This window comes from Siniperca chuatsi, linkage group LG10 (assembly GCF_020085105.1).
Source record: "Siniperca chuatsi isolate FFG_IHB_CAS linkage group LG10, ASM2008510v1, whole genome shotgun sequence".
In the NCBI taxonomy this organism is placed as follows: domain Eukaryota; kingdom Metazoa; phylum Chordata; class Actinopteri; order Centrarchiformes; family Sinipercidae; genus Siniperca; species Siniperca chuatsi.
In genome coordinates, this window is record NC_058051.1 from 8,286,803 (window position 1) to 8,300,659 (window position 13,857).

A 13,857-nucleotide genomic window follows, 5' to 3' on the forward strand; every position below is an offset into this window, starting at 1 on the left:
TCAGTCTCAGAGATATTCTCCCAAAGGCAGTTTTTTTCCTGTGATGGTATGGTAAGCCAGTAAACTGCTTATGGGTAGCCGCACAATCTGTCCAAAAGCAGCATTTCAAGAGTCATGTAGCTGACAAAGGATTTTTAAAAACATCCATAATTTAACGTTTTTTTTTAAAGCTACCTTGTATCGAATTTTAGGTGATCATAGCATCTTTCAAATTATTGTTTATAAAAAATGAAAATATCTCAGGAAGAAAATTATATAGTGCAACTGGTGCATACCACAGTCTGTGTTTCCATCCACCTGTTTTTATGTGCATTGTCAATTCAACCTGAGTGCCCATTAAGATGAATTTTCTTTAGATTTTCTGGGAAATATGGTTGACATTGTCATTATTAATACTTCCACCTGATGGCCCCAAAGTAAGAAATTATAAAATCATATACATACTGTATTTTTTTGACTGATTTAGGTGATGGTGGCAAAGTAACATGGATTTAATTACAATGTTGGTTTTTATTAAAATATAACCATTGATAGCCACAAAATCACATAAAACACACACCAAACATTTGTCACATTTTTGATTCCACACTTCATCTTTGTGCACACATAAGACAACATACTGTAGGTGTGGAAGCTCAGGTGACAATGAACACAGCAAGATTAGAAAATAAGGCATTTTAAAAGCCTAAAGTCATAATGTGGAAGTGTTAACATTGAAGTTTAGTACACAATTTTACCTACAGAAAGCAAAAGACAACGCTACTAGCAAAGCTACTATTTTATGACATTGACGTAGTTGTAGATGAGGTTTTAGATAAGACACAGTTGACATTAACTTTGTTTTCCTTAGACTGCTATTAAAACAAAAGTGCAAGTTTGCAATCAGGTATTTTGCCATACTTCATTAAAAGTGTAATTAACAATAATAATAATAATAATAATAATAATTTTTTTTACATTTTGGGCAATACGCTTATTCACTGTCTTGCCAAGAGTTAGATGAGAAGATTGATACCACTCATATCTGTACGCTAAATATAAAGCTACAGCCAGCAGGCAGTTATCTTAGCTTAGCATAAGGACTGGTTGCAGGTAGCCTGGCTTCGTCCAAAGTTTAAAGATCTGCCTTCCAGCACCTCTAAATTTTACTAATTAATGTGATGTATTAATTAGTAAAAATGTAAACATGTTGAGGTTTCATCAGTTACGTGCTGGAACTATTGCCAGACAACGAGTGGTGACTCCTAAAGTCACTGGCCTGTGCAAGAAATAGTTACAGCATGAAACTACTCGCAAATCCACAACTTTTTTTATTTATTTATTACTATTTATTTATTTATTTTACATTGAATAGAGCCACACTAGATGTTTTCTACTGCTTCCAGTCTTTATGCTAAGTTAATTGCCAGCTGGCGCTAACTTCATTTAGCATAAAGACATAAGAGTGGTATAGAAAGCCCAAGTCCAGACATCACATCCAGACTAGCCTCTGTTCCACTGGCGTCTATAACTCAGTGTAATCTCACATTCAGCATTTCTTTCATCTGTCTTTCTGAAAACATGAAATGTGTTCCTGGGGATTACTGTCCATATTATGACACATTGGCATCCACTACAGCAGTTACTATTAGAAGTTAAACAAGTAATTTGTTAGCATACAAAAAAACTACACGTGAGTACTTACATCACCACAACACTGTCTTCTTAAGTCATTTTTCCTTAAGTCAACTTTCGAGCTGTAATCTCTGCTGTCTTAAAATGTCTACATTGTTTGCTCCTCTTTGTCCTGCTTTTATTAAAGACATGTCTGAACTGATACTGGACTCAGTCATAATAAAATATTATTAATTATTCTAGACATATGGAGTGAACCACACAACATACTGTTGTGTGATGTTATTTCAAGGCTGTATTTTTTGTTATTTGCGTTATTATCAATGTCAGTGGGATTTTGAATGAGGTTTTCTTACTTCTAGAACAGAACCCGAAGTTCTGGTTTCATTGTAGCTCTCTATCAATCTTCTCACGTTATTATTGCTTTTGTTGTTATCTATGTAAATGTGGCATAAAGCGAAGAGTATTTCCAAAAATGTCGAACAATTTCAAAAGGTTTTAGTGGATTTTGATTTTATTAAACCTTCCATTCTAAACATGTATGTACATGTAGGTGCCATCAGAGTAGGGATTATGGATACAAACACATAATTTATAGCTGTCAAGAACTTGCTGGTGGATACCCTCCTACAGTCAAACTGTGTTTGTGGTCAGTTCTGCTTGGCTCTTAACCTCATTTCACTAAAACATTGGTTAATGGTTCTCCAACAAACACAACAACCAAATATGTTATCTCCCATTATTTTTTTCAGGTGCAGTATACCAACTGATGATGAACCTTCACCTTCTACACAAAATCAGTTTCCACTTATGTGAAGTTTGATCTGCACTGTTCTCTGCATCATGACACTGTCAGAACATAGGTGTGTGTTACAGGTATGTGATTTGCATGAAAACTAAATCTGTCCCATTCATTCTTAATTTATTCTAAATAAACTGTGATTTCAAACTCATATACATCATACAATCACTGAAAATTAAAGTTAGTATACTACATATGTCATCCTCCACAACCTTTAGCATTAATGCATAGTACAGCCCATCCAAACATGGACTGCTTTAAGTCTGTTTATTCAATCCACAAGTTCAAACAAATCCACAAACAGACCAATTATTCAGTCTTGCTGCTATGATGTAAAATTGCTACATATTCCTCGGATCAAGCCAAAGAGAGGAGCTGAGAGACTAGGTGAGCACAGAGCCACCAAACTCATATTTAGTTGTGCAGGAAAAAAAAAAAACTGACAGATAAAAAGGAATGATTACAAAATTAAAAATCTGTATACTGAAGTAGATACTCTAAAGGACAGAGAACTAAAATGCCTTAATACCTTGAAGTATTTTGCCCTCAAATAAAATAATTAGATTGGCTGGATGTGTTCAGGTAGCAAACCCTTCACCCAGATCGATGGGTGTAAATGGGCGGCTGTCACCTGTGCCGTCTCTCCATTGTTGTAAAGGTTTGAATTTGTGACAAAGACAGATTACTCTGTATGAACTGGCCCAGTGATAACCATCAGATTGTCCAATCAAAAGCATCTCTGTGTAAATGTAACAAAAATGGTGCAAACAAGAGAGGCTGGCTAAAAGTTCTGGGGTAAAGGGGAAAAATTCAGAGACCCAGGCTCTGAACCAGTGAGATGCAGCGGAAGCAGAGGGCCAGAAAGCCAGTGCCCAGCAGGTCCCCCAGGGCAGTCAGGTAGGGGATGGCGAAGTTGTCAGGGTCCAAACTCCGTCTCCACATCACACGGATGACGAGGTCAGCAACGTAAAGGAGGATGGCCACCTAGAGGGAGAAGAAAACTGAGCTGAAAAGGCTGCGATTAGAGAGAGAGAGAAAAAACATGGCTATAATGGGGAAAAAATGAAATTTACATTTTTAAAGTTGCAATCCCCAGCATGTTCATATATGTAAGCAATGAGCACCAAATCCCAAGCCTTGTGCCATGATTTCCCAATAGTTAGCTAAAAGTGATGGATAACCAGTTTAAATAGACAGTTAAAAGTAATGGCTAAATGGCTGTAATGTCCAGCTTCTGTCATTCCAAATAGTACAAACATAAACTTGACCAAACCAACCTAAATAGTGACAACAATTCAATTCTATGAAAAATGTATTGTAACAATATCCACTTCTGTATAATCAATAGTGTTTAATTCCAGTTTAAAATCCATAAAGAACATATTTGGAACATGATGGGTCTTGTCAATCAAGGTTAGTTCAGTTCACCTGATACGGCTGTGGGGGTACGTCAGACAAACAAGGTTGATGAACCACTGGACTGGTGAACCTCAACTGCTTATAATGAATATGTATGTTTATTTTTTATTTATTTTACCTTTATTTACCCAGATAAGTCAATTGAGAACCAGTTCTGATTTACAATGGCGACCAGGCAGGCAGAGGCAGCGACAGGAGGCAAGTCGATACAAGACATTAAAACATAAGCGTGTTTCTCTTTGAAACTGCGTATGTTTTTTGTTATTTTATCACATCAGCCAGGTGAGTGATCTCAATAGCAGCTTCCTATGAATCTTCCAGGCAGTGAAATCATTCAAGGTCTAACTCAGCTTTTCTGCTTTTCTGGACTCAGGCAGATATGAAATCCTGAGGTTTATTTGAACCTCCAAGAGATTATGGCGATTGCCAGGCAGTCATTGACTTGGTACCAAAGGACACAACATCTAATTTTGGGCAATAATACTAACAACACCGTCAAACATTACATGTTTAATGAGTCTTTTACAAACACTTAACAGCTGAGATGACGTTATGTGGAGGAGGTCAGAAAGGTGACCGTGGCGTGGTGTACTTTTGGTTCTGTCCTGGAACAAATTTTTATCTCACTGAGCTGCTGAAACACCAACACCTGGCATGGGTCATTTCACAGTTAGGTAACAGGTGGCAGCAGTCATTTTTATCAGACTGATACAAACTGTGGACACCAGTCATCAGACTTTGTACAGAGTGGCATGTGAGTGAGTTCATGAGAAACCACTCAATGTTAACTACCATTGACAGGAATATATAAATTATTTATTTTCTTCTATTTCTTGTAGTAAATAGAGAATATGAAAAACATCTCACAAAATGTGTGTATGAAACTCCTTCAGTTTACCTGCAGCAGAGCAGCACACAGGTATAAGATGGTGAAGGCTATAGTGATAGGCGCCTCCTCTCCTTGCAGCAGAGAGATGGCATAGAGGAAGGCTAGGTGACCAGGGATAACCAACATCAGAAGTACTCGTGCTGACTTGGAGTTCACCCCTGGGAGACATGGAGAAGAGAGTACATCATTCAGACTGCTAAACAGATACGCTACTTTAATTTAGTAGTATGATCACTTGATGCATGGGTTTTCCTCACTTAAGTCAGTCCTGTCTGCTGTGTTTAAAAAAAATTACACTGTCAAGAGCCAGCCCAGCTCCTATTTAACAAGCTCCACCAGATGTTCTACTCTGGGTCAGATCCATCCAATCAGTTCTTAAGAGGGAGATCAACTCCAGAAAAAGGTCTCTTTGGTTATCAAAAATTATACCCACTGTTCCAGTACCAAAAGAGGAATTCATATGCTTACTTTAAGGGATGACTAAACCATGATACTGTAAATGTATGTGTTTTCTCCAAACTAATTACTATCATATAATCAAAGATAACAGTAAATCTGCATTATTTATATTATTATTATTATTACATTTTTGGCCACTTGGGGGCAGCAGAACAAGCTGAAAGCATTGCATCTGTCATATTAAATGTACAAAGTTTTGTACAAATGTTTGTACATTTCATTCTCTTTATTTAGTGTACAGCTCGCACTATAGAATATATATTGTACATATTTTTATTGTAAATTTTAGATTACTTTTGCAGTACTTGTATTTTCTCCTACTTTGTATATTTTGACCACCACCACAACACAGAGGCAAATTATGTGAAAATTTACTTGATACTTAAACTGATTCTGATTTTGATTCTGATTATCAACTTATAAAGTTGTTTTAGCAGATGTGTTAGCAAACAGTTGCCTATTTACACATCCAGCAGACAGAGATCAACATTAGCATTTATTTGGAGTTGTCTTACGAATGCAAGTCCATATTCACTCTCCTTTTAGCTCTGCTTTGGTCTCCACAAACACTTGAGAAAAATATCTGGGTCAATATCTGGGTCTTTAGCTGCTATATGCTCCATTAAGTCCATTAAGTTCACCAGCTAGTGGCTAACTTTGTCTGTCTTCCGTTTGGGTTTGTAGTGTAGAGTGGGTTTGTCAAGCTTTTTGCTGAAAATGACCCTGATGAGAGTGGTAAGAAGGAATCAAAACAGTAAAGTTGCAGAGAGTAAATCCAAAACAATGTTGAAAGGTGCTAAAAAGCTCCGTAGTGCTGAGGGGAACTTCAGTCAGGTGATCATTTTCTGTGAGTTTGTGACCACAAGCAACCCTTTTCACATTACACACAGTCATTGATAATATAAAAACACTGATTAGAGCAGCTTTAAAGCGTTACCTTAACATGCAGCAGAATGTGTGCATGTATTATGAATTCATAATGCAAGTAACTGAATCTCTTTTTGGAGATGAATGAGTTTGCTTTAGAAAGTCAAATTTCAACATCCCACTGTCAGTTGCTTTAAACACCTGCTATCTAGGAATTCAAATTGTTCTACAGTTGCACTTATTTTGTAAGTTACACTTTGGTTAAATACCTAAGATTTTATGTATATAGATGCCAAGGTATGCATTCAAGTGTGGCAGTGTTACCTGAGGAGTAGAAGGTAATGCAGGGATTGGGCCAGTGCTGTCTCATCTTGTAGGGCAGCACCCCTGGGATGCTCCAGAAGTGCAGGTAGGTGGAGATCCTACTGGCTTGGATGGCCACCAAGTTACCACCCACCCCTACATAGCGGGAGGAAAGACAGAGTACACACACTGACTGAGTAGGTGAGTGAATAAGTGAACATCTGAAGGAGAAATAAGCCAGAGCAACCACTTTACTGGTTGCAACTTCATTTTGACCAAAAAACATCACAATTTATTATGTGTGTGTTCAACAAAGTTCCCCAACAAATGTCAGACAAAGACTTATTGTTTTCCCCACACAGATTGATTTGAAAAGCTGATATTGTTTTTGTATCATCATAATCAACTAAAACAGAAAGTTCTTTCCCATAAGGGACAGTAAACAGCTTTAGAATCAGCAACACTATCTCTTTCATCATCGCCTGCACAGAAATTAAGCCAAGTAGTGACACAAGCTTGGCTCAGCCATGATCCGGCCCCGGTTTACAGAGAGCAGAGTCCATCTTAATAAGCCACACAGGCCAAAGCAGAGTTAAAATCTGGCCAGTGGAGTCACAGCATTTGAAAAAAATGCTAGAGATGAACACATACAAAAGTTCCACCCGATATCTCAGCAAGGCCCGAGAGCAAAACCATGCACTTATGTAAAGAAAATCAACCGCATGCAGCCGTATGGTTCCGACAGTGAAATGTGACTCTGGTTGTGCAAAAACCATTATGTGCCTTTTTTGAAATTCTGATAGATAACTTGTTTCTGACTGACTTTGTGTCTAGAAGTTTGATCTGTTTGATAAGTCATTTGTAAATTTAAATCAGTCCCAGATGTGACATGCTTCAAAGCAACAAAAAAGCTCACCAGGGTTAAACATGAGAGATATAAGATTTTATCCTTTCATTCTGGTATGAGTTGAGCCTTTTTATTCACTTCTTCAAAGCTGCATTTCTGCTGAATGCAAAACAACTTTTCCAGATCCCACCAGTTTTCAAATCCATTTTAATTTTGGTGTTGATAAGGGTGTCTGTGCCTAATTCAGTTACATCAAACACCTTTCCAAGTAATTACCCCAAAACACGGTACAGATGTTCTTTTGTGAGATGGAAAAAACTTCAGGGAACTTCTAGTAAAACATAATACTGGTTTTTATGCAAGCCTGTGAGGGAAAATGGGAAATTTAAACCAGATTGGTGTATTTAGAATTTAGCATCGAGTGATGCAATGAGAGAAAAACAGAGAGAGGTTGAGAAACAGCAGTAAGATGGCCAGAAACAAAATGAGAAACAGTGACAGTGAGAGTCAATGGTTATTAATTATTATTAGCTGGCGGGGCAGTCAGCTGTGCCAGGACACTGGGTGTGCACCATTTGTGGTTTATATCGACTTGTGTCCTATACTCAGTGGATCCCTGCATGCATCACCTTACAGCCAAACCACTTATTCTGAAGGCTGCTTCTTTTTTGCCTCCACTTCTCTATGTCTCAGTGCATTTTTCATCATTCTAAAATGGCTTTACAGAGTTTTCTATGTGTATAAAGTAACCTTCAGACATGATTTAATTATCTGATTTCTATAGTTGATTGGAAGAAAAGCCAAATGAAACTGTTAGAGATTGCACATGGGTCAGTTTCCAAAATCAGTACACACTGCAAAATGTTGTTTTCTCTCTCTTTGCCCTTCCCTCTTCTCCTGATTATTTCTTCTGCTCCATACATCCCTCCATTTAGGTCTTGTAGTGAATCACTCAAGTGAGATGATCTTTCTTCTCTTTCTTGAGGTTCTAACGCACTTAATGTGACTTCTGACACACATCACCCTATGACACTGTTTGACTTCAGTGGTGTACTTAAAACAGAGTACCATGCGTAACCACCACAGTATCGTAGTTGCATTTGCACCACTGTGATGGGTAATACATTTGATGTAATGTATTAAATTGTTTGCTAAGCCCCCATATAGTTACTGTTGTTATGCTTTACCACTCCAAAGTTTTAGTAATTTTTGAAACAATGGGTCATTCATTTCAGACAGAGGAAGACAAAAGCTTCTCATTTCTAACCATCGACCGTCGGCTCAAATGACAACTGTCGCTGGCAGAATTTATCAGCTGTAGCTACCTAGCTAATTAAGCTAATGTTAGCTCCATGAGTTGCAAACACAAGTCTACAGCCTTTTTAATGTTCCAAGCTGACTCGTTTTAAAACAAGAACCCCATAAAGGCGATCTTAGATATGGACTTCATGGCTACATACATGAAATAATTATAATAATAAGACTGAGGCTAATGCTAAATGTCCCAGACAAAAAGTCAGCATCCTCACCAGTTAAGTAGAAACTAGCACTAAATAGCAAAACAGCTTTCTTCTTTTTTTGCAGTGTAGAGCTAATTAGTCCTACTATTACATGTATGATAAGGAAAAATGTACGATCAGACTTGTATTTCATTCTAACATAACCCTGTTTGCTTGTTTATCTTACATAATTGGACAAATAAGACGGATTAGAATAATGCTTCATTGTTTGTATTTTCAAACAATATGTTTTACTTTGAAAGTCTCAAGAAAAAGGGCTTTTAGGATGAGGACTAACCAATGTGTTTGGTGAATATATGTTTGGCTGGGGCGACTGAAGTGTAAACTTCCCCAAATCCAATAAAAGGACAGAGTCGTGAACCTGTAGCCACACCAAATAGAGTAGTATGAAATGCTCCTTGGCTGTGAAGGTAAAGGGTTTGGTTACTACTGTAGGTAGTGAGCTAGTTATCCGGACACGCTAACGTTTGCAGCTAACATATTGCTCTTCCTACAGCCCCATGCACACCATTTAGGCATGTGGAGAAATCAAAATCTTGACAGACCAGTCCTAGTTACAGTTGCTAAGCTATTATTGGACAATCGCTGTATGGGTGAGGAGTTTAGCAGTCAATTAAGTCCTTAAACTGGTATATCAAACATGCTCTGCTGATGAGCTCCAATGGGGGTATGTACTGTAGAGGCAACGCATACATTTTGCAAAACTGTTCTGAACTTCGCCTGTTGAGATTACATCACGGCCTTGGTGCATCTGAAATAGCTGGTCCTTCTGAAAATGTTCCAGTGGTTTGAAGGCTTCATTTACAGGACATTTTGGCAGCTCTGTATATTTTAGCCCATGAACTGTAGATCATATACACTTACATATTAGAACCAAACATTTTCCAAAGTATCGCATATGATTTTAGACTGGTTTCCGTCCTTCCAGACTGCCAGTGGTTTCAGTTAATTTCATAATCGTAATTCAAATCAACTTGAAAAATAAGAAAAAGAAAACTGATTGAGATAGGTCATCATGTATGGTAAATGAGTTTTGAGCAAGGAACGTTCTGATCACTACCCTTTCAAAAACTGTCTAGTGCAGAGAGCTTGCACCAAATTCATAGACTTGTTTACTGATTACTAAGTACACAGTTCTTGATTTAAATGATAATTGTGCCTATTTCAGTCTGTATTTTATTTAAGCAAAGTTTTTGTACAGCTGCTTATATCTGACAACATTTAACATTTGAGAAAAGTGTCTTCTGTTGTGCAAATAAGAACTTCTTTGTGCCTCAAACCAAGGTATTGATACCTATATTGACTCACTTACTGGACAGGACACTTTTCAGTACAAGAAATAACCAAATTTACATTATCCTTTTAGTTATATTATTATATGTCTTCTGTGTTCTATTTTCTGATTACACCGTTCCTGAAAGCAATGCTTTATAGCATTTAACTTTCTAATATAACATGTCGGCCGTCCTTAAACTCACCTACTGTAAGTGTTTTTAAATAAGTCACGTCATTGCATACGACTGCACAACCATGCAATATAACTTGTGAGTGAGAAAAGAAGATTAAGGTAGATGCCTGTAAGGAAAGAAATCAATCAAAAAAGTCATTTGATGAAGCCTAGGTATGTTGTTGGGCATTAGTGATGCACTCAACTTTAAATCTCAGTGAACTCTCAGTAAGAAGCATTACTATTCTTTTCTGAGATTTGGGCTGCGCTGTCAACTTAGTATTTGGTATGCTGCTCAGATTCATACAAGAAGCACCCAAAAAGCACAATCTGTACGTCGAAATGTAACTGTATAACTTTACAGACAGGAACAGGTTTGACTATATTATCAAGTGTATCTGACTGATATTGTTATTGTTGTTATTTCAAAGTGGACATGCCACATCAGCTGACCATCAGAGGATCCAATCAGTAATCCAGGGTATCTGCACATTTTTAAGTACAAATTTAATGATTTAAGATCTTTTTAATACTTCTAAAATGGAAAAATAATACCATTACCACAGCAAAAGAAATCGACAAACTACACTACAGTATACACCGTCATTGAGTTTCATTGAATTTGAATAACTGAAACATTCAGTGCACATTAGCTAACATAGCTACCTTCTCATTAAAGAAAATAAAACTGTATGGCGGTAGTTTGATGAATGGTAGCAGGGTCTGAAGGTGGTGGAAGAATTATTCAGATCCTTTTAAGTAAAAAAGTACTAATACCACACTGTGAAAATACTCAACTACAAGTAAAAGTCCTGTATTCAAAACCTTACTTAAGTTATAAGTATTATCAGCTAAATGTACTTAAAAGTTTCAAAAGTGAAAGTACTCATTCTGCAGTAAAATGGTCCTGTCAGTGTTTTATTATTATATATGATGTTTCTGGATTAATATTACTGCTGCATTAATGTGTATGTTGCATTTTACTGCTGGAGATGTTTAAGGTTGAGCTAATTTTAACTACTTTATATACTGTTGTGTAGTTTAATCTACAGCAGTGCATCATGGTCTATAAGATCAGCATGTGTTTGTAGCGTCGCTGTCCTGTGAGAACCAGAGCTCAGAGAAACAGGCCTGTTTTCAGCTTTGTGACGATGCATTTTCCAGCTAATTCAAGGGGGGTTTAAAATTGTTTATTCATCTTAAAAGAAGTAGGATAATTTTCTCAACCCATAAAGGAACACTTCATCTTTCAGTTTATCACAAACATTCAAAATCACCACATCTGGAGATACATGGTTTTACACTGGACATGATGGGTATGAAAAACTGTCATCTGAAAAATAGTAACTAAAGCTGTCAGACAAAGTGGAGGGCGTGGAGTAAAAAGTACACTATTTGACGCTGAGATGTAACGTTAGTGGAGTAGAAGTAGAAAGAGGCATGTAAAGAAAAGACTCAAGCGAAGTAGAAGTACCTCGAATTTGTACTTAAGTACAATACTTAGTAGGAGTAGCCTAAATGTACTTATTTACATTCCACCACTGCAGAGCGGCCATATTCGCAGTAGACAAATCATCTCTAATATGTACAGCCAAACTACCAGTAACGTTAAGAATGTACGACTTGATAGGTACGACTCGATTTGAGATTTCATGTGAGAATCCGTGCTTACCATTATCCCAAGTCTGAATGTTTTGCAACAAAGTTCACATCGCGCCTCTTACGAATCTCTGGAACTTCTTATTGAATTTGCATTTACCCATTGCTGAGCCTGCATTGCTTGCTCGCAGAATCGTGTTCTTGGTGTTTCCCTTTCCCCTCCGCTGCAGCCCTCAAATCGTAAGCTGGATAAACATGTTCTTCTTCTAGGTTAAAATGCGGATCACAGCCTGTACACAAGGAGTACTACCACAACCTACCAAGCAGAGTGTACACTACCTATTTAACGTAGAAACAAATAGACATTAGATGTTGCGGAAATGGTCATTGTTGTGATATATAAAATACCGGTAAAATAAAACATAAAAACTGAAGAAAAATATATAGAAACGCTCATTCATTCTGCTTCAGATCAAATTGAATGACTCCCTTCTTACAATTCCAGACATTTTAAGACATTTTCATGACCTTGAGTATCAAAAACTAAATTTAAGACATTTTAAGACTTTTAAGGATCCGCAGGGACCCTGGTAATCATGTATATTTTGTTTGATTTGAACTGCTAATTTTTCCCTGCATGACTCCTACCTGCTGCCTCTGCTGCCTTCCCCTTTACCACCCTGACCGCATTCACTCCAGTTTTTGTATCAATATAATATCGATACAATTGTGATTACATCTCTGGCCATGTTCATTACATACTCTCTACATATCAGTGATATGTTTGTTTAGATAGTAGAACCTGTACTGCCAAACACTGCTGTATAAACATCTGTGCAATAATGGCTTAATTTTAATGATGCAAGTGTTTTTGAATTGTCATTCTGGACAAAAACATCCAATAAACGGCTAAAATGCAAATTTAACTCAATCTGATTACTCCTTGTGGCATCATTTAGCTTTAAAGACCTATCAGCTTACCGTTAATGACGGGCGTAAAGACAGCCATGCCCTCAAAGTTGGGATCACTCACTGTCTTATCCAGTATAAGACCTCCAAAACTGGAAATCACAAACACAGAGGCAATCAGAACCACATGCAGTCACTGCCAGGGTTTCCCTAATGTCAGAATGGAATAAACCTTTCAGATAAAAGGTAATCCTATTTTCATGTATTTAATTACCCATTCAGAGGGCTGATTAATTTTTCTCATTGAACATCTTACTACCAGGATGGATTACATTAACCTACACAGATAACTTAGACTGCATTTAATTACATACTGCTTGATAAATAATTGATTAGGTTTGTCTAAAATTATTTTACCATTACTGAACACCATTTAGTTCTATAGCTGTGTATAGCTCAGCTATACACAGTTCAAGTGTTTTACTTTTTATTAACTGTTCTTTTTCAATTTGAAGTTCACTTTACACTCTTCTTTTCCTTTCGGCTGTTCCCTTTCAGGGGTCGCCACAGCGAATCATGTGCCTCCATCTAACCCTGTCCTCTGCATCTTCTTCACTCACACCAATTAACTTCATGTCCTCTCTCACTACATCCATAAATCTCCTCTTTGGTCTTCCTCTAGACCTCCTGCCTGGCAGCTCCAACCTCAGCATCCTTCTACCAATATATTCACAGTCTCTCCTCTGAACATGTCCAAACCACCTCAATCTGGCCTCTCTGACTTGAGCTGCCCCCCTGATGTACTCATTCCTGATCCTGTCCATCCTCGTCACTCCCAAAGAGAACCTCAACATCTTAAGCTCTGCTACCTCCAGCTCTGCCTCTTGTCTTTTCTTCAGTGCCACTGTCTCTAAGCTGTACAACATCGCTGGTCTCACCACCGTCTTGAACACCTTTCCTTTCATTCTTGCCGATACTCTTTTATCACACAACACACCTGACACTTTTCTCCACCCGTTCCAACCTGCTTACACTCGCCTCTTCACCTCTTTTCCACAGTCTCCATTGCTCTGAACCGTTGACCCTAAGTTCTTAAAGTCCTGCACCTTCTTCACCTCTGCTCCCTGTAACCTCACCGTTCCACCTGAGTCCCTCTCATTGATGCACATGTATTCTGTCTTG

At 37.7% G+C, this 13,857-nt stretch overlaps 1 protein-coding gene across 3 annotated transcripts in view; it reads right to left on the reverse strand.

Moving 5' to 3' along the window:
• Positions 1–324: 324 nt before the first annotated feature.
• Positions 325–13,857, reverse strand: part of LOC122882378 (solute carrier family 41 member 3) — a 45,266-nt gene continuing 31,733 nt past the window's right edge. For 2 of the 3 annotated variants that reach the window (XM_044209685.1, XM_044209684.1), the window contains exons 8-11: positions 12,748–12,827; positions 6,375–6,509; positions 4,734–4,882; positions 487–3,400 (exon numbers count right to left, since the gene is read on the reverse strand). In XM_044209685.1, the coding sequence (XP_044065620.1) occupies positions 3,227–3,400; positions 4,734–4,882; positions 6,375–6,509; positions 12,748–12,827 (538 nt within the window). In that variant the 3' untranslated portion in view covers positions 487–3,226. Of the gene's footprint in view, positions 3,401–4,733; positions 4,883–6,374; positions 6,510–12,747; positions 12,828–13,857 lie in introns of all 3 variants that reach the window. The other variant, XM_044209686.1, reaches the window with a different exon arrangement.